The sequence below is a fragment of the Bactrocera neohumeralis genome, chromosome 4 (genome assembly GCF_024586455.1).
Source record: "Bactrocera neohumeralis isolate Rockhampton chromosome 4, APGP_CSIRO_Bneo_wtdbg2-racon-allhic-juicebox.fasta_v2, whole genome shotgun sequence".
NCBI lineage: Eukaryota > Metazoa > Arthropoda > Insecta > Diptera > Tephritidae > Bactrocera > Bactrocera neohumeralis.
The window spans coordinates 29414331-29441453 of record NC_065921.1 but is presented as its reverse complement, the minus strand read 5'-3'; the positions used below and the strand labels follow the sequence as shown (position 1 = coordinate 29441453).

Below are 27123 nucleotides of genomic sequence, written 5' to 3'. Positions count from 1 at the left end.
AAATGTTCTAAAACTAAAAAATGTTGTTTTTAACAAACAATTTTTATGACCTGAAAAATATATTTTCATAATCGAAAATTTTTATAACATAAAAATTTACTTTTATAGCCTGCGATTTTCATAACCTAATTTTTTTTTTATATTTTTGCTATACAACATTAATATTTTAAGCATTTCCACCCAGCAATGTTTTTGCAAACTATTTGGAGGCTTTAGCATTAACTGCTAACACACGTGTGTACATATGCACATACATATGTATGTACATAACTTTATATACTCCAAGCGGAATACTTGTGAAAATATATATATATATGTATATACTAAATATATAAGTATGTGTTTCTATGTTGATACGAAAGCTAGACCCAATATTTTAACTAAAACTCCATTTTTTTTAACCCAAAAGTGCAAATATGTTAAAACTTGCTTTGCTATAATTTATAGTAAGCGTCTAAACACTACTGTTTAGCTTGCAGTTAGTTATACTACATAATAAACAGTTATTTTTTCGGAATTCAAAATTTCATACAAAAAATAATTCGAAATTGGCGCCGATTTTTAAGAAAAATAGGCGTAAAACGTTAGCTATAACCGACTAAGTTGCTATAAATTGCATTTAACTTGCATACTTACACAAATAAAAAGCTAAATATCCGAGCTATTGTTAAAATATGCATGTATTATTGTTTGTATGTGCATTATTTTGAAAACTAATGTGCTCAGTGTGCACTTTTAAGGAATTATATGCTGCTATAATCATATAGCTAAGTATATATCAAAATTGCATATTATTTAGAACGAAAGTAAAATTTTTTCACTTCAACAGCTTTGTTGTTTTGTAATTGTTGTCATTTTAGGTATTTTTTCAAAAAATGTTCCAGCTTTGCGTCGGTTATAACTGCGTTTTCACTTTCGTTTCGATATCGAATCATGGTTTAACCATGCAGAAATACATACATACTTAGGTAAATACATATATTAGTGTTTTTTAAACAAATTTGTATATATGTTCGTAAGGAAAGTCATATGAAATAGTTAAAACACAGAGAACTTAACTGCTACTAGTGCCATTATAACCAAACTATAAAATAAATTTAAAAAAATATATATTATTAATATCTTAGTCAAATAATTTGTACCTTAGATGCTACGAACGGGTTTTTAACTAAAATATTTTTTCTTGTTTTTGTAAAAATAATTAAAATAAATTGAATTTATTTTTTTAATTATAATTATTTAACTTTTATGTCTGGCCACAAGTCCGTCTGCTTTGCAAAACAAATGTGCGTATTTTAAAGCGAGGAAAAATTATAATTAAAATTTTTTTCAGAACAATGTACAAACCTAACTTCAAATTCGGAATATATAGAAGAATTAATATACTTAACCTTAAATTTAAAAAATCCATAACCTTTCGTTTGTAGCTATACAGCTACTTGTCTAACAAATATTGTTTCGAAAAGATTTTTTTATGTTAGATTTTCGTAATAACGCGAAATCTAGAATATAAAAGCATTACTAAAATGGAAAAGTTGTCCGCATGAGTCTAATGGATCAAAATTAATGTGCTTAAAATATGATACTTCTTGAATATCGTTCTTAACATTTATTGAGGTTAGATTTTCGAAAACATGAAAAAAAATTCTGAAAATATTAAAGAAATAAAATAAGTTTTCGAAAACAAGAAAAAAATTCTGAATATAATAAATATATTCGAATTTAATTTCATTTCGTTTAAGATATGAAACTTCTTGATTGTCGTTCTTGAAATTTTTTTGAGGTTAGGTTTTTGTAACATGAAAAATATTCTGAAAGCTTAAAAAAATCGAATATAATTTCGTTTCGTTTAAAATATGGCACTTCTTGAAAGTTTTTCTTGGCTTTTTTTTGAGGTTATATTTTCGAAAACATGAAAAAAATCCGTAAACTAAAAAAAATTTATATAATTTGGGTTCGTTGAAAATATGTAACTTCTTGAGTATCGTTATTGACATTATTTTGAGGTTAGGTATTCGAAAACATTAAACGAAAAAATTAAAAAAAAAAAACTGGAAAAATATAAATTAGTTTCCAAGTTGAAAAAGTGGCCATAAACAGTTTAATTTGTCGAAGGTTATTTTATATGAACGTGTGAAACCCGTACATAGATGAGCTTAGCTGAAAACTCTGTATATATTAAGTTGATATTTTATCTGTAACTAAAAGCTAATTTATTAGTCAAATATTCAACTACGCCAATGGAACAAAATACACTGAGATGTGCGTAACTAAGTAGGGCGGTAGTTAGGGGAGCTTAGAGAGCTTATGTTAGATACAGTTAGACATTTCTCCGGTTAAAAGTCGGTATATACATATGTATGTATGTATAACAAGCTGAAGGCGAAGCTAACCGTCGAGATACGCCTAACCAAAGACGAAATGAAGTGAAATATTGAAAGGCCTATGCCATATAACGGGAACACTAGTAGACGTCTAAACTTGACAATGTTGTTTGTGCCATAGTACCGTTAGCACTGTACTAAACAGCTACTAAACGTACTAAACGAAGAGAATCTTATAAAATGTTAATGCATTGCATAATATATACATATACATATGTAAGTGTAACTAAGAAATTGTTAAAGTTTGCTAATTTTATTATTGTTAATACTCGTTAACTTTTAAAGAAAATTGAATTATGTACAATACTATGAATATATATGTAATATGAAATTAGCAACAGTGCCAAGTTCAACTTGGAGTTATTAATTAGTGGAAATTATCTTGGAATTGTCTTATTACATATGTACATGCATATATACATACATATGTATGTCAAAGAAAAATTGATGTGTGAATGTGTATAAAATACAAAGAAAGTTAAAGTACCTACAAATTCCAAGATATGAAAATATTTTATTAAACAATTTTTTTTAACATTGAAATATTTTGAAAAACAATTTTTAAAATTTCTGTTCAAAAACAATTTTTTTTTCAAAAACAATTTTTATTTTTATTTTCAAAAATTATTTATATATTTTTTTATCAAAAACAATTTTGAAATTTTGTTTAAAAACAATTTTTAAAATTTTGTTCAAAAACCATTTTTTGCACTTTTGCACGGCAGGTCCCACTTTTATAATTTGTTGAAAATTACCGTTATTATACTCAATGTGCCAATATTTTTCACTTTTTCCAAAAAAATATTCCGCAAACATATGTATATACATACATACATTAAGTCCGCCTATGCGCAACGTCTTGACCTAGAGACGTGACTTAGTTTCATATCTAGTCAATGTGTTATTTAATGTAAGTCAATCGACTATAATTTAAAAGAGCAAAGTTTACCTGCATACATATATGAAATATATAATAAAAAAATTGTTCAAAACGCTAAACGGGAACCTGCTGCTATTCTAATTTAACAACAACACATACATACAAACATATAACAATACTTATGCGTTAAGTTCCCTTAGATGAATATATATTTTAGGCGAGATACAAATGTATATCTAACACACACTCGTATACATACCGATTTATGTATGTATATTTGAGGAAAATGCAAATAATAATAATAACAAAGAGAAGCAGAAGCGTAAGAGTTGAAAATTTTTTCTAATCGTAACGGGGAAAAGTGTGTTAAAGCGTGACTTGCATAGGCTATGTGATGGCATCAGATCAAATGTAGTTATAGTTATAGGGCGAGCGAGCAAGAACAAGCTAAATAGGTAGTTAATGTGTATGTAATTCCTAACGGTGCGTTATTAATCATATACTCGTATATATATAAAAAATATATATTTTATAATTTTAATTACGACGAAGAGATTAAATCAATTTTACAATGTAAAAATAAAAAACAGAAGCTAGAATTTTTAAATTAACACACACACACTCACTCACACTGATATGCACAGTTTATATGTGTATGTGTGTAAAATACAAGCATCCATATGCATATGCTGCATATTGTTGGTAAAGCTATTTCTTCTCCTTTGGACGCTATTAAGTTTATACTTTGCATATTTACACCGTTAATTTGTTTTTTAGTACTACTTATGCGTACTTTTGTAGCGTAGTGTTAGCAATTTTATTGGTTTAAGCTTAATTTTACGAAATTTATTATTAGATTTGATTTTTGTGGTACAAAGTGAGTTTAGTTTTTTTATTTTTAATTTAAGTAAACTAATTAAAGTTAATTTTTTAATTATAACTATTATTTTTTTTTTAATTTTAAGCACATTAATTAATTTTAATTATTTTGTTATTGGCTTTAAAAGAATTTTGTGTGTAAATATATGCATATTATTATTTTATTTTTGTTTTTGTTGGGATTTTTATAATTTTTCTTCTCTATATTTTATTTATACACATTTTTTAATTTTTAATGTTGCAATTTTTTGTTTTAATTTTCGATATTTTATATTTAAAATTATAAGTTTTTATTTTGGTTTTTACATTTCTTAATACTTTATTTTCGATTCAATTTTTCGTTTATAGTTTTATATTCTTTTTTTATTATTTTATTAAAAAAAATTTAATATTGGAGTTTTTTGTTTTAATTTTCAAAAACATTTGTGTATGAATATATGTATGTATGTGTATTAATTTTTGTTTTATTATTTTTTTCTTTGACTTTTTATAATATAATTTGCTAGTTGTAAATATTTTATTTTTGATTAAATTTTTCGTTGTAGTTTATTTTTTTTAATTTAAATTTTTTTATCTTTACCAATTTAATCTTTAAATTTAATAAAAAAAAATAAATTTTTAATTTTGAACGCTTTTTTATTAAAAAAAAATTAACTTTTTTATATACAATTTTATTATACATTATTTTTAGTTTCGATTTTATTTGAATATATTTTTTCTTAAATTTTTAATCGTTTTTTTAATTTTTAGCTCTAAAATTTTTTTTATTTCAGTTAATTTTTACATATGTACATACAATTTTTAGTAATTTTTTATATGTAATTTTTATTTATTTATTTGTTTTTATTCTTTCTATACTTTTATTTTATTAAAAAGATAAACTTTTTTAATTTTAAAGTTTTTATTTAATATATTTTTTCCTAATTTGTTTTTTTTTTTTAATTTTTTTGTTTCCAAAACTGTTATATGCATTCAATTTTTAGCCATTTATATTATATATCATACATATGTATATTAATTTTTATTTATCCTTATAAATTTTATTTTTACCTTTAAATTTTTTTCATTTCCTTAAATGTTACATATATGTACATACATATGCCTTGTTAAACTGTTTATTTTTGTGCTGCGGGCGGTGAGTTGCAACCGAATTGTTGTTGTTGTTGTCATTTTATAGCATAATGTTGCGCGAATTTCGTCAACTAATTAAGTAAACTTGTTGGTACAGTTGAAACTATACATATACATCTATAAATATATATGAAAATAGTTATATATACAAATAAATGAACAAAATATACTCCAAAGAAATCAACCAAATACATAGGTATACACTTATTAAATGCATACATGCATATACATACATAGCTCTATGAACAATATGTATACATTTATATTTATATATACATAAATACATATGTACATATAGGCAAAAGCATATATTAATGTGCGCTTGTTGCAATTTTTTTGCGGTCAAACGGAGAAAGCTAATAAATAAAACAAAAAAATATATATAAATTAAAAATAACATATAAAATAAAAAATATATAAGCGAAATAAACAAATAATATGTGAATTACCAAACATACAGGGTTTATTGTTTAAAGTTATTATTTTTGTTTAAATAAAAATGAAGCATCATCCACAGCGCCGCGTTGAAAGTGCAACGAGTGCATACAAAATATATGTATATAGTCTTATGTACATATAATATAATATACAAGTAAGCTAGAAAAAAAGAATATACACACACAAACATACACAACACACACACAGTTATGCATACACACACATATATACAAGTGAAAAAGAAATCATTATTAAAGAAGTTTTGCCAACGCACGGCAGAGAGAGTCTAATAAATAAGAAAATATATCTAAAAAACTTGTTATATACATATAAACAAAAGAAGTTATTTGTGAGCTTAAAGGAAGCGAACATTTTTGCCATATTACCATATTAGAACGTATTGAAATAATTGCAATTAATTGACTAAGAAACAAAAAACTGAAATGAAACGAAAATGTTTTTGTAGGCAAAATTAGACAAAAAATTATAAAAAAAAAATAAAAACAAAAAAATCGTGAACATAATTCAAAATGAAAACACAGACGTTTATGGAACATATATATGTATATGTTCACAATATATATACAATATATATAAAACACTGATGCATATACACAATACAAAAGGATAGGTACATATATATTTATTATAGCAATAGTTGCCCGTCTGTTAAGCGGAATTTAAAATAGTCTTTAACTGTTATTTCGTTTAAGAAAAGCGTGGCGTAGCCAAAAAAAAAAAAAAATAAATAAATAAGAAAAGAAATTAAAAAAAGAAAACAAATAACCGCAAAGAGCAACATGATATTTATATATACACACACTAAAACGTTTATGATGATATTTGTTAGTACCTAAAAGAAAATATATATACATACATATATATATATATATGAAATAATACTGTAATAATACTGCGATTAAATTTAACAAAAAACAAAAGCTAGAAAAGAAGTAGTGGAAACGTATTTATAATTTTCACCAAAATCGAATTGTAATACCACAGAGCGCTAGAGAACAGAACAACAACTAAAAAGTGTACGAATAGGCTGCGCATACATTTACAAAGCCAAACTGATATTTTTGCCAATTTATATTAAAAACAAATACATACAAACATACTGTAGCTATGTAACTATGTTATACGTTGTTTTTGTTGAAAGATAAATATATTAATAAAAATTAATTGTAAACCATTTCGTTTTTTTTTGTTGTGTTAACTTGTATGCCAAATGGTATTTAATTACAGCAAATTGAAGTACACAGCAAATAACATAAGAAAACATAAAAGCAAGAATTACGTTTGAAGTTAACCGATACCGATGCAATAGCCGAAAAATATACATAATAAATAAAAATAGAGAAAATATAAATACATAAGACGAAACTATGAATATTAAAGCGTTTATATATATACATACATATATATAGCATAATTTGTTTAATGAATGATGATGCCGTTAATAATGAATAAAATATTTAAATTGGTAAGAAACGTAATGAAACGAAAAACTCAAAAGCATATGTGTTTTATTTCGATGATGAGAGTGGGCGTGAATGTGAGCGCGGGATGATGAGCCGGATGCTGGTAGTAGCAGAAGAAATGTTATGTATGTTAAAAAAAAATTATTTTTATATGACAACTTGTATAAAATAACATAAATATTTATATTATTTTTTTAAATATAATTATGATATTAAAATAAAAAAAATAATAAATAATATAAACATTAAAGATAAATAAAAATTAAAATAAAAATATTCAAACAGTTTAAAATAAAAAAAAAACAATTAAAAAATAAATAAATAATATAAAAATAATGATAATTATTTATATAATATACATAATAATAAAAATTATTTATATATAATATTTATATTTTTTTATTTTAAATATTTATGATATAAAAATTGTTTATATATCGAAATTATATTTTTATAGATATATTTATTACATTTAATAATTATACAATTTTATTAAAAATGTTTGTAAAATTTATATTACATTCAATATTTATATTATTTTATTATTAACATGTATTAAATTTATATCACATTCAACATTTTCATTATTTTATTATAAATATTCGTCATTTTTATAATAAAAATTTTACAAGGTAACAAATTTTATAAGATTAAGATTTGTTTTTTTTTTTGTAATTAGAATTTTTAATGAAAAAAATTTACAGTGAAAATTATAATTAAAAAATGTATACATTTTTAATAATTTCAAAAGTACTAAAACGCAATTTCTTTCTTTTCTCTCACCAAAAACAGTTAAACTGGAACTGCAGCGGCGTGCCGTGTTGCCATCTAATCAGCAATTGGCTGCCACACCAGGAGCAACAACCACTACAACAACTTTGAGCAAGGACTATATATTTTGTGAGCAAAATGTGGATAATATTAATATTGCCGACTATATTGAATTGTCAGCAGAGAGTTTTGAGTTCATAGAAACTGCAAGCACCGATGTGTCCTGTCTGGAAATCGATAATATTGTAGAAAGCTTTGCTGATATGAGCGAAGAAAATGAACAAACTGTTGATTCACTGATAACTTGTTGTGCGCCTAGTTCAACACCTGAAAGGAGTGTGAGCAAAAATCTAAACCTAACTAAAGCTATAGGGGAGAGCGCGCCAACGGCGAAACGCGAAGTGGTTTCATATCAACGTTACGGTCGTCAAAATAGCAAACAATTGCTGCAAAATAAATTTAAATGCCACTTGTGCGGCTTTGGTTGTGGCATCAAGGAGACGCTCTTGACACACTTTAAACGGGAGCATCCTACCTAGTGGTGTGGTAGTGGTTATTGCAACAATTAGCAATTAAGTTTTCCAAAATGTAAATATTTATTAGAGAAACACTTTTGTTTTGTTTTTGTAAAGTCAGGTCAATTATTGTGTAGCTGGTGATATGCATTTATTGCCATTTCAATAATTGCTACCGTAAGCTAACAGTAGACGGTACTACCTGCGTCTGTTGTTTTTTATCATTTCCGCCCTCTACAATTCAGTTTGTCAACTACAACTCCACTATAACCTAATGGGAAATCCCCTCACGTTTGTGTTTTGTTAATACATCAATGTTATGATCACCTAATAGATAATGGTAAGAATCTATTGCTGAGAGGTTAACATTTACATAACTACATATGTATGTACATACCTATATATTTGTGAGCAAAATGGTATGTACATACATATGTAGTATTATTAGTGTTGCAATTTTGGCACATGCAACTGAGTGTAACATAAAAGAATCATAAAAAATATTGAAATGAAAATTAATTAAAAAAACAATTAAAATAAATAAAAAAAAACATTCGTAAAAAGAATTGAATTAAAAATTAATAAAAACAAAACATTTATAAAACAGAATTAAAAAAAAAAAACAATTAAAAAATAATAATACAAAAAGAAAAAAATAAATAAATAAAAATTAAAAAAAAAGTAATAATTTAAAAAGAACAAAAGAAAAAAAATCTGTTTTATACTTATATATATTATATGTATGTACATATATTTTTAAGCAACATGTTGCCAGATTGTAAAATAAAAAAAAAAGAAATAAATAAATATTAAAAAAAATCAATTAAAAAAATAAAAAAATGTTTTACATATATATTTTATCGCAACTTGTTGCAATAGTATCAAAATTCTTATATAAATAATATTATCAAGCGCTTAAGTAGTCATATAATGTTTGTATTATCCTATTATCATGCCTAAATATATAAATAATTAAATAAAATAATGTGACAAATAAATTTTAGTGAATATTTCAAATAGTCGCATCACTTTTTCGTTGTTTATTTTTTACTTTTATTTAAATTTTTAATTTTGCTCTGACTTTTATTTTTACTTTTATTTTCAAATATTATTATTATTTTTTTTAATTTTACGCCTTACTTACTTGTACTTACCTATTCCTCTCTCATTTTCTCTTTTGCAGAAAATTATTGGGCGCTTTCCATCAAATCTGTGACGTCATTGAACAATATCGCTTGGAAAGAAATACTGAAGAAACGCCATAGCGCAGCCGCTTCTGCACAATGCACTGATAGTTTTAATGAAGAAAAGCATGATGCGCTAACACTCTCTTCCATAACGGATCCACACATTTGTCCGCGCTGTGATAAAATGTATGCATATAAAAAGAATTTGTCGCGTCATTTGCGCTTCGAGTGCGGCAAGCAGCCCTCGGAACGCTGTCCGCATTGCTCTTACGTAACGCGGTACCGGCACAGCCTCAATACGCATATGAAGTCGCAACATATGGAAATTGACAGAGCGCAAACTGAGCAAACTTAATAAAATACAGAATTGCGAAATTTACATAAATACAGTTATATATGTACATATATATAAATATGTATGTCGACTTTTGAAAGCGCTAGCCATGCTACATAAAATGTTTGGACAATTCTGAGCGCTTGTACATAAGTATGTTTAAATGAAGTTAGCATATCTACGCTAGCATTGACGTACGGCTTGAAAATTAAATAATACAACAACAAAAAGATGTTTGCCTTCCTATTCAAAGTTTGTCGTATTTTATTATAAGCGCATTTTCAGCTTAAAAATTGTTGAAAATGGTATTGTAAATTTTGCTAGGTTATACATATAAATATATTTATTATAGGTTTTGAAAATAAATAATTCCAAAAAAATCAGCAATGTGTCATTTAATGCTATATAATGAATCCAACGTTAATTATTTTTCCAAACTTTTCACACACACGCACACAAACACCTACATAAATCATTATTGTGAACTACAGCTACACATCACAAACACTAATTTGTTGTATGTATGTATGTATGAAAACTCATACACATTTGTACGTACATACACCTACATATAAATACATTTTTTTATTTCGAAAGGATTTGCTTGTTTTCGATTTAATTCTTCTAATGCTATAACTTTTTCATTTTATTTTTACCATAATTATAATTATAGCATAAATTGTATTGAAAAAAATTTATGAAAATAATTTTTGTGATATTTCCTTAATTAGTTAAGCATGATAAATCGGAACAGACGGACATTACACCCGAGGAATTCGAATTGGACGATTGCCTGCTGGAGAGCAATGACATCGTGATCACCCAGAATAAAGATGGCTTTGTGTTGCATGTGAAGAAGCTGGGCAACATAACAACGGCTAAGATTGCGCCCACCGATGATGAACAAACAGTCGCTACCAATGTTAGTGAACTCAATGCTCAAGCGCATATAACGGATGTGCAAAATCTTACAGATGTCAAGCCCACATTGGCAACGTTGACGAGCACCCCAATTAAGTTACCTTCCTCCGAGTGTGGTGAGTCATATAAACTACATCTTAAATATTACAGTTATTTATATTTATTTATATGTAAACTAAATAACGTTGAGCGTAGAGCTAAGAAAGATTTAAATATGAAAAGTGGGCGTGTTTGGTGTAGCTCATTCTGTGGCTTATGGGGTTAGTGCCTTGTGCGTGCCAAAAAACGCTTGAAATATTGAAATAAAAGATCTTAATTTGCTAGTGAAAACATTTCAATGATTTTCGCAAAACGACAAGCCGAATTTGAAGTGATTCTTATAATAAAAAGTTCAAAGTTAAAGTAAATCGTATGATATATGCTAATACTGAGTTGGTTTTTGATCGAAAACTGTTGTACTAGCAAACTAACTGCAGTATAGGAATAAAGGTACTTGTATGGAAAGCTTTCTCTTTTGATCAAATATCTTCAAGAAATTTCGTTTAAATTATTGCCTAAAGAAATGTTGCAATCTTCGAAAGAATTGTACAGAACGTGTTACTATAGCGTACAAGCTACCTTACAAACTGTCCGATAAAATTCAAACCCTTGTATGTAAAGCTTTTTCATTTAATCTGATCTATCAATGATGCAATCTCGCAAGAAATTGTGCAGATCGCGTCACTAAAGCCTTACAAAAGGGCCCATCTAGGTTCTTTTAAGGAATATTTTGTAATTGTGAAGAGTTTTTTGTAGAGAAGAGAGAAAACTCTTGTTACTTTTTTCAATAGGTGGCTCCTATATTACAATATATGTTTAAATTGACCTGAAGATTAATTTTTTCAGCCGTTGGCAATACTTTCTTGATCGCCGTATGTTTTGAACATATATTTTGTAGCCATGTTTGTTCTAAAATATATGAACTAATTTTGAAAATATTTAAATGCTAAAGTTAGCATCGGATATTTCTGAAATATTATCCCAAACGCCCATTAGTATAATTGTCACTCATTTAGACTCCTAATAAGAAGCATCTCTAGTTATTTCAAGACACGTTCACATTGATGACCACCGAGCAATTTCTAGAAGCCTTCGTAAGTGTTCACATGGGTTTCCTCGAACAAATAAGCCCTATCATAAAAAAGTGTAATGTTTTGTTCAAACTTTGTGTTATTCCAAAGATACATATTTTACACATTGTGAATTTTCAAAGAAAAATATTCATAACTCGGCCATTACGACGTCATGTCGAGCAATCTTTCGGAAAAAGGTACCTCCATGTTGAGAACAGACCTTCTCACAGGATCATTTGTTGTAAAAAGAAAAAATAGGTGTTTTAGTTAGGACCATAAACTGGTATTGGACGAAGGAGAAACAAAAAAGGAATATATTTTACAAAAAAATGCAAATTTTGGTGAAAATTTGTCGATGCTTTTTTTTTAAATAGTTGTAACTGGACCAAAAAAGTTCTTTCAAAAACAATGTGCTAAATTTCGTTAAGACCGTTTGAGGAGTTCGCGAAAAATCGTGACAACTGACTTGCGAAAACACAGTTTCGAGAAAAACGCGTTTAACGTTCAAGTGACTATGAAGCTGGTCTGGAGCTACAAAGCTGTATCTCCAAAACTATTACAGGGTTCAACTTGAGCTTTTAGAGATATCATGGAATTAAGTTATTATAGATTTCAATAATATAATAAAAAAAAATATTTTTTGAAGCCGTGAAACCGATAAAACCGATGTAACCCCTTAAACACCTTATATTTGTCTAATTATTTCCTATTACAAAATAAATTTTAGTGAAAAACTTTCAAATATTTTCCCAAAAGTCGTTTCTAAATGTCTGTGGCACAGGTCTTGTACATATTTTGAGTTCTCAAAAGGTGGCAACCCTTTTCCACCACAAATCTTTTATTAAAATTCTATTGAAATTTTAGTAGTGACTTTTAAATGCTTGGTAAACATACATATTTGGTCTTTTTTCAGTTTTGTTTTCTCAAAAGGTGGCAACCCTTTTTCACAATAAATCTAAATTATATTCTATTGAAATTTTGAGTAGTTTCGCTAAAATGCTTGTAAAACATATTTGGTCTTATTTTCAGTTTTTTTCTCAAAAGGTGGCAACTCTTTCGCATACTTCTTGAGTTTAATATCAATGTTTCATAAATTTTTCGCACGAAAAGTCAATGCAAAATCGCTTTTAGTCTTACTTATCGTGTCCACATTAAAAACAACAAACACAGCCGTTCTGTAGTTTTGAGTTTCATAGGTTTTTATATATGTAAATATATCTGAACGACTGTTTTTTTTATTCTTAGCGTATATTTTATACCAATTCCTCCTTAATACTAACAACCTCAAATGCCCTGCTATTTACTTTAGAACTGATCAATTTGAAGAAGATAATACCGACGGTCTCGCCAATCGCGACGCAACAAACTTCGGCCACGATCATACATTCACACCAATTCGGACAGCAACCGCATACATCACATCAGCAACAACATCAGCATACGCATCAGCACAGTCATGAATTGGAACACCAGCAACAACAACAACAACATCAGCAAATCCAACAATTACAAGCACATCCGCAAGTACAAAGCATCGTCACCACACATCCACCACACCACACACAGACAATCAATTTGATGAGCCTGCGGAATGTACAAATCGCCGAACAAAAACCGGTTGCATCGCGTATCAAATATTCACGTGGCAAAATAATAACACCGCAGAGCACCACCGCCACCAGTGTACAAATCGTGGAGGCACACGATGCCGAGACACAACACCACCACCACCACCAACTCACCGAAGGCACGAAATATGAGATAAGCGAAATCGATTTAAATAATCCGTCAGCCTCGGCGGCGATCATCAGCGATTTGGTGAAATATGCCGAAATCGATGACATCGAACTGCCGGACGGTACGAAAATCGGCATCGGTTTTGCACCAACCGAAATCACCGAGCACATACAAACCGGCGTGCCGACAACGACACAAGTGACGACGGTCGACGAGGACTCCGAGCAGGCGTTGCACCACCATCATCATCACCATCACCATCATGTGCAGCATTTACAGCAATCACAAGTGCATCACATACATCCGCAGCAGAGTCATCATGCGCAATTGCAGCTGCAGGAACAGGACGATGCCACAACGAGCGTTGAGGCGACGCTCCTGCCTGACGGCATTACACTGCACGAACAACCGACCATCACCAAGAGTTACACCATACTGACAACGCGACCCATCAAACAGGAGGGCGCCACCAGCATTGACGGCACGACAACAACCACATACGAACTGTCGTTGAGTGATTCGTCGATGCATCAGGATGATGCCGACTCGAAGTATGTATGTCGTCATTGCGGCAAGAAGTACCGCTGGAAGTCGACCTTGCGCCGCCACGAGAATGTCGAGTGTGGCGGCAAAGAGCCGTGCCACCCGTGCCCGCACTGCTCCTACAAGGCCAAGCAGCGCGGCAATCTCGGCGTGCACGTGCGTAAGCACCACCCCGACAAGCCGGCATTGGAGAGCAAGCGCGGCCGCAAATAAGCTGCTTCGTATTTTTATACGGAGAAACGGAACTGTTGCTAGTACAATTGTTGGTTGGGAGAGAAATCTTTAGTTTTCCACTATTTTCTGTACATAATTCTGTGTATGCAATGTCAACCGACACCCTGTGTGCTGGTAAATATGTATGTACAACGTGCTAACTGCGTATGTATTGTAGTAACTATTTTTACTTACCAATAACTGTTTGGTATTCAATTTTTTTTTGCAATCGTTTGTTGAGCCCAGTAAAGAGTCTTCAATTAGTTTTCTCATTATTGTTTGCATATCTAAATTTATTATTGAGTTTTATTTGCAGTTATTGATTCGAAATCATATATGAATGTTTTCTTGTGGCAATAGGACAGCTTTAATTTGGAGTGTCCAATTTATTTTTAAATCTATACTTTAGTAATTAAATTGTATTAAATAATTATAGCACTGTAAATGCGAAGCACTCGCCGAGGTGTTAGTGGAGAGAAGAGAGAAACAGCGCAAGCTTTATTATTGCTGGCTTTTTTGCAATTAAAAGGCGATTCGTGGAGTAAAATTTCTAAATTTCAAAAATTTACTTTGCAAAAAAATTAAAAAATTTATATGCAAAAGTTAACTTAGCAAAATATTATATACTTTTTTTGCAAAAAAATTTACTTTGTAATTATTTTTATTTACAAAGTTCAAATTCTAAGTATATTTTTCAAAAATGTTACTTTCAAAGTTTTGCTACAAAATATTTTAAATACACAACCTATGTACCTACTTTGCAAATTCTGTAGTGAAAGTTCTTCATTGAAAAAAAATTCAAAATTTATTTAACAAAAATTTAATTGAAAAAAAGTCTTTGAAAAGTGGCTTGCAAATAGTTGAAATTTACAAAAAATTAAATTCAAAGTTTTGCTATAAAATATTTTAAATATAAACTACTTTTCAAAAAATTAATTAACGCAAGTTTTTCTGTGAAAACATAATTAAAAATTTTTTGTACAAAAGTCTTTGAAAAGTTGTTTGCAAATAGTTGAAATTTACAAAAAATTAAATTCAAAGTTTTGCTATAAAATATTTTAAATATAAAACCTACTTTGCAAAAAATTAATTAACGCAAGCTTTTCTGTGAAAACATAATCAAAAATTTTTTGTACAAAAAATAAAATTTCGAGGGGAAAAACTGAAAAATAAATTCAAAATTTGCTAAAAACATAAATTCATTGTTGCTCTTTGAAAAAAGTTCAAATTCAAAATGCAAATACCAGATAAAATTTTTTTTATTTAAAAAATTAAATTTTTTTAAAAAGGGAAATTTTAGTTTTCTTGCAAAAAGTTTTTAATTTTTTTTTTTTTCAAAAAAAAAACTTAATTTTTTTGTAAAGTTAAATTTTTTGGCCAATGCAAATTTTTATTATCTTTTTTTAGAAAAAAATTGAATTTAGTATTTTTGGAAAGCAAATGTTGAATTTGAGTTTTTTGATAAATTCTTCGGATTTTCAGTTTTTCTGGAAATAATTCAAATTCAAAATTTGCTTTGCCATTGTTCCTCTATGAAAAAAGGTCAAAATCGAAATGTAAATGCCGGATTAGAGACTTTTCAAAAAATTTAATTTACAGTTTTTATTTACAAAAAATTTAAAATCAAAGCTTTTTTTTAAAAAAATAATTTTCAGAGATTTTTGCAAGAAAATTAAAATCTTCATTTTAGAATGAAATTCAATTTTTTATATAAGAAAAATTTAAAATATTAATATTTTAATTAAAAAACTTCCAATACAAAAATTACATAAAAAAATTGGTTTTAAAAAATTTAATTTAATTTAAATTTTATTATATTTTTAAAATTTAATATAATTAAATTCAAACTTTATTTTACAAAAAATTACTTTAAAAGTTTGCTTTGTAAATACTTTAAACACATATTTTGTGTCGCAAAAAACTTAATTATTTTTTTGGTTGAATTTCTTTAAATACAAATTTTTATTTGAAAAAAAAACTGTATGTTTAATTTAAGTTTTTTGAAAAATTAAATTTTAAATTCAATGCCTTGCTCTTTAAAAAAAAAATAAGAAACAAAGTTTTCCTTCGAAAAAAATTTTTAATTCACTATTAAGCAAAAAAATTCATTTCACAATTTTAAATATGTAAATTATTTTTGCAACAAAAAATTTGTATTTAAAGTTTGCCTGAAACAAATTATTTTAAAATTTTGCTTTCTTAATTTAAAATATTTTTTACATAACAAAAAAATAATTTGAAATAGTTTTACTGATAAAAAGTTAAATAAAATTTTTGATTTGCAAAAAAGGAAAATTAAATTAAAATTTTGCTTTGTAAAAAAAATTAATTAAAATTTTGTATGTGCAAAAAATAAATTTAATTTATGTTTCCAAAAATATTTGATTTCAAAAATTTCTTTATAAAAAACCAATTCCTTCAATTTTTATTTTTCAAAAAAAAAATTATTTTCACAAACAGCGTTCTGCCTCCGCCAGCATCGCGTTTATATATATTTTTAACATGAAAAAATTGCACATAAAAAGCCAACGGCCGTTAGAAATCCAAAAAGCCGTTAGAAAAAGGCTTAAAAGTTGCGCTATGAGGGCTTTATAAAAATATTTCTTTAAAAACAACAACAAAACTACTTACTATGACGTAGAAAAGCTTTTTAAAGTACTAACTAAGCAAATCTTAGCTGTACAGTTATTAGACATACTTAAATGCAGTGTTTTGAAGTTGTATAAACTTAGCATTTTTTGAAAACGTTATTTTTTGCTTGATTACCATACTTGTAAACAATGTTTAGTGAATGTTGACGCATATTAGCAAAGATTAAGTATAATAGCACATATGTATAAACAGAAATATGATTTTGCGAATATAAAAATAAAAAAAAATGCACAACCAGAAGATTTCGCTCCAGATTTATGAAAAATCTTGTGTGAACGCAAATAATGGAACAAATAAAATAATTAAAATAATTATGTGTATAAATATATTCTTATAAAAAAACCACAAAAAAACACGTGTTGTGTGTAAAGGAGTGTAAGTGGAAGAAAGAGAAAAGAAAGTAAGGAGAAAGAAAAAAGTAAAAAAAAACAACTACAAAAAACCACATGCATTAAACAAAGTTTTAATTTCAACAAAAAAAATTATTAACTGTACAAAAAAAACATAACACACACATACATACATACACATTTGTATTTGTATGTAATTACGCAATAGTTAAATAACTAGTTTCTTAATTAGTTCACTCTTCTTAAGGTATAAGCTTGTGCACAGAAAACAACAACAAAATTAAGCAAATGAAGTAAATTAAGACTTACTTTGCTGTTTCATTCGTGTACATAAATTATATGTGTACTTTTAAATATTGTATTAGTATTAATTCAATATTGAGAAATAAAGTTTTATTAAGTAATAATAAAATTGGAAATGTGGGCGACAACGTGTTTACTTTCTATGGGTCTCTCATTCACACACACCCACTCACACACATCATGCTATGTTTCTAGCATTTTCTTCACACATACGAAATCATGCATCATATAATTTCTACACCCTCCCTCCTTTATAGCGCGCCAGTCCATAAGCGTCCCATTTAAACTTTTACTAACCTATTTTTCTGTATTTACAGGTCTAAAGAAGCCTAAGTACGGGTGCAAGTGATAAAAGTGCCATATATGGTTTGTTTCGTGTGGCTTGTGGGCCATGAAGTGCGTCGTTGCTCAAGTCCCATGCTGGCTCTGCGAAATATTAGTGCTTTTTTGCATATTGCTGTTGTTTTTGTACGATATTCGATTAATATATTTCTCTTTTCTTAAGGTATTGCCGCGACGTGGTCAACTGTGCGGGAGTTGTGCGTGCGTTGGAGCTAACCAAAAAGCGTCAAAAAACTGCAGGGACATGCATATTGGGTTTGCATTGGATAATAGTGTACACTTAACATATTAATAATTGTGCTTAGCTCTTAAAATGTTGTTCATTTAAAAAAAAAAAGCATTACTGTTGTATATGAAATAGTTACACAAGGAAAGTACCAAGTGGTCTGTTTTTTCGAAACAAAATGCCAACTAAGCAAAATCACTTTTAGGTTAGGTGTGCGCAGGTTGTGTTTATGTTTTGTAGTCTTTATATGTATATCTATGATGATTTATCTAGTGTTATAAATATAATTTATTATATACATATTGAAGTAATATTAAAGAAGTCACATATGTATATATATATATATATATTTATCAGGTGCGCATGCGCATAAAAAATTGTTATTTCAACAAGTTTCAATGTAATTTATTACATACATTTTGAAGCAATATTATAAAAGTTACATATACTATATGTATATATAATTATATTTATTAGGTGCACATGCGCATAAAAAATAACTTTTTGTGTATAGATTTAAGCGCGCGCCTTTATACATGCCTTGCACCGCGCATTTAGGAGTTTATATATTTTTGAAATTTATGAAAAATTATTTCAGCATTGATTATTTTTATGCAGCTCGATCTTTTGTGCAAACTTATGTATTTATCATTACTTAGTTTACTCAGCGCTTTGTTAGTTTGTATTTTTCAAGTAATTTTATACCTATTTTTAATACTCTTGCTTATTTTTCAACATATTTTGCCACTTACGCGCGTGCCTACTAGTTTATAACGGTTAAATGTAAATTTTATAGCTATTTATTATAGTATTTTCGCTATAATATATATTTTATAGCAACGTTATATAGTATTTTCGCTTAAACGCTTACGTTTAACTGTAAATACCAGCTTTTCTTACGAACGCAACTCAAAAAGGGCATTCATAAATACATACATAAATAAATATTAGAAATTAAACTCATTGTAACTATGTATTGATTCATATAGCCTTTGCATTTTGTACTTCACCATCTGCTACCTCATACGTTTACATTTCATATGCATATGTATGTATCTATAACTGTAATTTTATCATTTGGATGTGGTATTCATTCATAATCGTATCGCTTCATTGGCATTGGCTCGTTATTCGTTATTACATATGTATATACATAGTTTAAGCGCAAATTATTATTTAAATAACTATTTTTCCTCTTCTTAAGTGATTATTAGTTGCTATGTACATAAATACACAAATAGATGCTTCACTTGGACTAGGTATTGTTGCTGTCAGGTTCCCCTTGTTTTTAGTATGTATTTTAATTATTATTATTTTTTTATAAATACTGTTTTGTATTTCTTGATTTGTGCCAGTCCAAACTTAATATTATTTTTTTCTCTCCTTTTTTTTCTTTTTTATTTTTCTACTTTTTTATTTTCATATAATTTGACAACAAAAACACACACGTTAATTTTTACCAACTTGACCACCAACACCACCACAACGCAAATGTAACATACTCACCATTGAAATATAAAAAATAATAATATGCAACGGTAAAACACGACGTTAATCAATTTACACATGTAAAATATGTCCGATATCAATGCAGATTTAAGTATTACGCGCATAGCGGGACTCACTTGGAACGAGTGGAATGCGCGTTTGGCCATGCCGTTGGTTACACAATTGCGCGAAGGTGTCAATCCGTTAGTTTTTCCCACCGATCTCTCCATAAACACGATGGACAAGGCGGGCGGCGGTGCGCTTGGCGGTGGTGTGACACCCACTTTGGATTGCAAGTCACCGGCGCCGGAGACATCGAATGACATGACTAGCCTTAGCGCCGCCACTGATGCGCCGCTAGCAAATGCAACGCTGAATCGTAGCAGCTCCAGCGCGAGTGGCATAGACAAGCTGGGCGCCGCTGCTGTTGCGACCGGCAGCGTAGGTGGCAAAATGAAACACCTAACCGAAGAAGAGGCCGCCATATTGATGTTGAAGGCAACGGTGGAGAAGTCCACCGCCGCCGCCGCCGCCAATAATAGCGGCAATCTGAGCGATGCCAGCTACGGTGAGGATGTCGCTAACGCGGGCAGCAGCGCGATCAGCAACAGCGGCGAATATCATACAGCGCTCAGCGGTGCCGCCGCCTTTGCCGACATCAATATATTGAGTAATATTAGCGCATTGAATAGCTTGATCGGTGCTGGTGGCAATGGTATAGGTGGTAGTGCGGCGGCTGGTGCCGGCGGCGGCGGTGGTGGTCTCAGTGTCAGCGGCAGCGGTCATCCGTGTCCGGAATGCGGACGTGTGTATAAGCTGAAATCGTCGTTGCGCAACCACCAAAAATGGGAGTGCGGCAAGGAGCCGCAATTCCAGTGTCCCTTCTGTGTTTATCGTGCCAAACAGAAAATGCATATCGGTCGCCATATGGAGCGCATGCACAAAGAGAAGTTCATCAAATTGGAAGATTTGAAAAGTTTCACCGGCAACAGTGGCGATGACAGCGGCAGCGCACCGACTGCTGCGGCGCTGGCGGCCAATACGGCCAGTGAGCTGCGTCAGAATTTCTCTTAGCTTGCAAGCTCGCATGCATAGTTGTTGTTAGTGGTGTTGCAAAGCGTGAGCGCGACACTGCGACAGAGCCATAAGATACAAAAACGTTCGTCACAATAAGCAGAGCCTTACAAATAGACCGGTGTGTGCAACTCGAAAGTGTCGGCATAGAGTATTCGGGTTGTGCATGTATGCACGCAAACATATATATATACATACATACAAAAAAAGAAACAAAATAAGTGAATGTAAAAATGGAATCAGAGTGCCAAATTTTTTAATTTAATTTTTATTGATTTAATCATTTTGTTTTTGTTTTTTTTTTCATAGTTTTAAAGAATGCCTTTTAATGTTTATACAACGATGTCGTTAAACCTGACAGCTGTGACCGTGAATTAGATTTCGAACTAAGCAAAAAAAATTAGAAAAACTTAAATCCTTTGGAATTTAAAATTTGCCATTAAACTTTTTTTGTTTTAATTATAAAATTATACATGCTCATACATACATACATATGTATGTATATAGGAGTTAAACTTCTGCTAACCACAAATAATTTCAAATTATCGTTGGCAACAAAATGTTATTGAATTAAATTTTTTTATTATGCTAAAATGACAAGCGCTCATTTGTGTGTATAAGACAAAGTTAAAGCTAACTGTACCATATTTATTAGTTTAAATGCGAATTTTAGATATTTTTTATTGTTATTATTGGCAACATACATACATACATACAACATACATGTGTGGCAACAGCGCAAAACAGCCAGAAACGCGTTATTACACAAGCATTCCAGGCGCCAAAGCCATAATATTTTGCAACAACATAACTTTTAGGTTTAAAAAGTACAACAACAATGCTCAAAAATTACAAAAAACTACAAATATTGCCATAATAAAAGCGCATTGCGCAAAATTTCACAATATCCGGTTAAGCTGTTTCAAACAACGTATTGCTCAATATAACAGGCATTCATACCAAATTCACTTTGAAGTTAAAAAAGTACCACAACAAACCACACAAATCAATAAAAGCAGCAAAAATAATAAATTACAAACGTAAAACCGCATATCTCAAAATTATACAATGACAAAAAAAAAATTAATAACCCTAAAATTGCTTTTCTAAAAATTTCTTATGACCAGTTAAGCGCTTCTATACTTCACATTGTAGCAAAACAACAATAATTTCGCTTTTTGTACAATAAAAATCATAAAAAATACAAATACAAGTCCTGACAGTGTTTTTCTCAAAAGTGTCCAATATACAGTTATGCTGTATCAGTAAAAAAAAATTGCACCAAGGCAACAATAGTTCAAAATAACTCAACTGTTGAGTTGAAAAAGTTCAAACAATGCGAAAAAAATCAAGAAAAGCAACAAAAATAATAAATAATCAACGTAAAAGCGCCTAACTCAAAATGTTACAATATCGAGTTTAGCTGTATTAAGCATAAAATTGCACCAAAGCAACAATAATTCAAAATAACTCAACTTTTAAGCTTAAAAAGTACAACAACAAAGCGCAAAACCAATAAAAAAAAACAGAAATAATAAACGATAACTCAACATTTTCCATTATCGTGTTAAGCTGTTTTGTGTGCTGTTAACACACTGTATGTATGTAAGCATATGTATATAACAATTTAAAGTAACCTCGAACTTGATATTCTCCCCGCCCCACATAAATAAGTTTGCAACAAAAAATGCTCAGGTGTACTCAGGTGCTATAATAGTCCCTGTAATAGTACAAATTGAATATTGAATAACAGATTTAATTCTTGTTGCTTCTCATGTGGCATACAAACGTAAATATACATATGTAGTATTTTGGTATTATTTTTTATACGCAACAATATTTTTTGTAATTTCTTTTTAAAGCCGCGTTAAACTAATACAATTGCACAATATTAAAGCAAGACACAATTTAAAAGTTATAAAAATTCGTTAAAAATGGCATAATACGCCAAATAGTTGTAAGTGAGTTTTATACATACACATTTACAGTGTTGAAGCATTCCACAAAACGTCAAAGTGTTTTTTAAAAGACATACCAACTAATACATACCTACTTATATAATTTTATATATGAATATACAAACAAAATATATATTAAATGAAAGTATGTGGTACATATATAAATATAGTTGCCTATAGACATACATATATATATATACATATGTAAGAAATAGCATATACAGCATACAGCAACAAACTCAGTGAAAAAAGCTTCAAATTTAGTCCTTGATTATTAAAAAATAATATTTATATACATAGTTACATACATACATATATATAAATATGTATGTATGTATGTATACAGCGAGTAGCAAGTAGCGAGTAGTACGCCACAACAGTTTTCACATGGCAAGTCAATTTGTTTGTGATATAGCCGACGAACATACTACGCAGGCATAGTAGAGAAAATGTGAAAAGACAGGTGGTTAGACAAAAGACAAATAAACAATAATAATTATTGATAAAAAATAATTAAAAAAAATTAAAATAATAATACATGATACACAATATAATAATATATAATAATGAGGAAAAAAACTAAAATTTATAATAAATAAAAATAAAAAATAATAATAACAATGAAAACAAATAATTTAATATAAAAGACAAAAGCCAACATGCAGCGCGTGACCTTTGACCTTTGATATAAGGTTACTACGCATATAAATACTTTATAGACATACAAATATGTATACACATACATATATACATATATATTTATATGTAGTTTTAATGTTATAACATTTTACCTCAGTTATATCCGCAAGTGTATTATCCAAGAAATTGAAAGTTGTGAAAAAAGAGGGAAATTTGAGGTTATACTCGTTTTTTTTTTTATCATAGCAAAACCGAGTTTTGGAAATACAACGCAGATGCAGACTAACAAGACAACAGTTGTACGCAACTTTTAGTATTTATGTGTAGGTGTGCACGTAACTGTATAGTCAGAGAAACATATGAAAATAAAAATATATATAGTAAGTCATAAATAATAACGGTGTTTATATGCAGATTTCACTATAGACATTCCTGTTAAATACATACAATAAAAAACACCGTTATGTTATATATATGAATTAGTGTAGTTTAGCGTTAATGTTAGCAGACGAAGACAGCGAAGTTATAGTTAGTTGCCTAAGACAACGAATATAAAACTCAGGTACTTAGTTGAAGCAATTTTGAAATTAATTACGCTAAAACAAAAACAAAAAAAATATAAAAATAAATAAATATTAAAATTAAGAAAAAATTTTTGTTGCAACAAGTAGACAGTTTAAGCATTTTTATACATACAAACATACATATATATAAATATATACTTTGTGCCAGTGAGACAATTTATTTTAGGTGTGATGCTTCCGACACTGACTAAGTTTTTTATTAAAATTAAAATATTTTTTTATTTTTGCATATTTTTCTTGTACGAAAAATGATAGTGCTTTCAAGCAGAGCTTGACACTGCCATTAAGCTTTTGACGAAATTCGCTAAAAACATAAAGAAACTTTTTTAGTAAATACAACAAAAAAACAACAAAAACAATTTTTAGTACATAACAGTAAATTATAAACTATATTTGGGCACAAAATGCGACATTTTGCTTTTTACCACACTCATACATATTTACTTTCAAGTATATTTTTATACGCCTGAAATAAAATAATTTAAATTCTTTTTTTTTTAATCTTTTTTTTTTGACTTTGAAATTTACAGCAAAAAATGAATTTTTAGTAGAAAATATAACGGTATGTGCTAAAAGTAACAAGCACTTCAGTATATACTTTAATATATACAGCATATAACATACATACATACATATGTACATATATATTGCTAAATATTGCTATATATACATATGTATGTATATGCATATGTATTTGATATACATATGTATGTTCGCATTATGCATTATGCATATAATAAATTGTTTTAAGCTAACGCACGATATTATTTAAGCATAAAATTTAGAATTTTCATTCAGCGAGACCAAGGATCGCTCTAAACAAAATTAAAACTGTTCAAACTGAGCAACAAAAAGTGAGGTTATCAAACAGTGGCCACATAAATTTGCTACAAATACACGTGGAAATTTTCAAAATTTTTTAATATTAAAAAAATAGATATATTTATACTATATACATATGTATGTGTATATAAAAACATATTTACATACATATATTATATGCATATTGTGGATATTTAATTTGAATTAATTAGTGATTGGCTCTTTAAGATAAATTGGTGACGGGTTAGTTCTGAAAGAAACAACAATAATAAGACAAAAAAGTAAGCGAAATTTATGCAAAAATGTTAAAAACTTATTATAATTTTTTTTTGTTCAACAAATTAACACACAAACGAAACATTTCCTTAAAACATTCTAATAGTTTACAACTTTTTTTTATAATTTTATATACAATTTTTGCAAAGCAAAATTTACAAGTTGATATACAGTTACAAACAAATTTTAACAATATAAAAACAAAAATTATTAATTTAAAAAAGATTAATTAATTAAAATAATTTAATTAATTAAAAAAAAATTAATCGAAAAAAAATTAATTGCAAAAAAAAATATTTTTTAAATATAAAATGGCAAAGCAATACATGTGTATGTGCTTAGCCAAAATGAAAAACTAGTTTTTAGGCAGAAAATTTATTTTTGAAAATGTGAAAAATACTCATAATATTATACAATTTAATAATGTGCTAAGCAAATTGAACTGCAGTGTCATGCGTGTCAGCGTAAATGCACAAAAACAAGACAAAATGCAAGCAACCGTTAACGCTGCATTTGAATTTGCCTATAGTCTATCTTATAAATAGAATAAAGTTTATTGTATAAATAAGGTCGTTGAAACAACCAATCAGAATAAAAATAAATATTGTATTTTGTAAAAACCAAGCCTGAATGAGTTTGAGTATTCCTCTGCACTGCGCAAAAATCGGCCACTTGTTTTTTTAATTGTTATAATTTTTTTTATTTTTTTGTGTTTATTGCAATTTTTGTTTTATGTATGTTTACTTAAGTTAATTTTTCAGCACTTTTTAGCATAGCTTTGTTGCCATATACATACGTATTTTGTTGTAGCTTGTTTATTAAAAAAGTAAGTACATACAAGCAGTTTTATATTTTATTACTATTTTTTACTGAAATATTTTAATTTATTTATAATTTTTTTGTTAATTTTTCTTTTTTTGTAACTTTTTAAAATATTTTCTTTAACTTTTTTAAATTTTTTTTTAATTTTTTAATATTATTTTTGTTTTTTTATTTTTTTATTTCTTTTTGTTGTAGTTAAAATTTTTTTGTCTTAATTTCTTTTAAATTTAATCTCGAAATTCTGTAAATTTTTTCTGAATTTAATTTAAATTTTTTTTAATATTTTTTATTTTTGATATTTTTTAGTTTTATTTATTTATTTGTTTTTTATGTAAGAAAATTTAAAATTTCTTATAGAAAAACCCATAAAACGCACAAATATTTACAGCTGTACTATTGTGGGTTAATCATTTGTTTTTTTTTTTTTTGTAAAATTTCAATTTTCTTAAGAAATTATGCATTTAAGTTATATATTTTTCTAATACCAAACGTTTTTGTTATATTTACAGATGATGTGGCAATTTCAACATGTTCAACTGGTGCGGCACTTACCTCAGCAGCCGGCACCAACGTCTACAGCGCCGAAGCACAAACTCAGTCACAAAGTGAATCACGTATACGCGTGCGCGACTGGCTGATGCTGGCCGATCAGTCTATATTGCAGAAGACGATAGAGCAGCAACCAGGTATTTTCACTACACACATATAAAAATATACTCAACAAGTAATTTATATATTTAATTTTAAATTTTTTTTTATAATTTATTTTTTTAATTTTTATTTAATTTTTTATAAATGTGATGTATATAATTTTTAAGACTTTTTAAACAAATATTATTTTATAAAATTTATAATTTTATTTATATATGCATATTTAAGTTTTTTTATGTAATAAAATGTGTTAGTGTAAGCAAAAGTACTTATGTACTCACAGTTACATATACATTTTTATATATTTTTAATTATAATTATTTTAAACCTTTGTTGTTGTTTTTATCATTAATTTTTTTACTCTCTTTGCAGTCTTTATTTCGTTTTGTTACCACATACTACATTAT

At 28.3% G+C, this 27123-nt stretch overlaps 1 protein-coding gene across 3 annotated transcripts in view; it reads left to right on the top strand.

Moving 5' to 3' along the window:
• The window catches only part of LOC126755484 (longitudinals lacking protein, isoforms F/I/K/T-like), a 116254-nt gene that overhangs the window by 58585 nt on the left and 30546 nt on the right, over window positions 1-27123 (top strand). The window contains exons 6-7 of one of the 3 annotated variants that reach the window (XM_050468082.1): window positions 10735-11040; window positions 13346-15293. The exons of 1 other annotated variant lie outside the window; for it this stretch is intronic. In XM_050468082.1, the coding sequence (XP_050324039.1) occupies window positions 10735-11040; window positions 13346-14529 (1490 nt within the window). In that variant the 3' untranslated portion in view covers window positions 14530-15293. Of the gene's footprint in view, window positions 1-10734; window positions 11041-13345; window positions 15294-26574; window positions 26752-27123 lie in introns of those variants that run through there. One more of the 3 variants, XM_050468080.1, reaches the window with a different exon arrangement.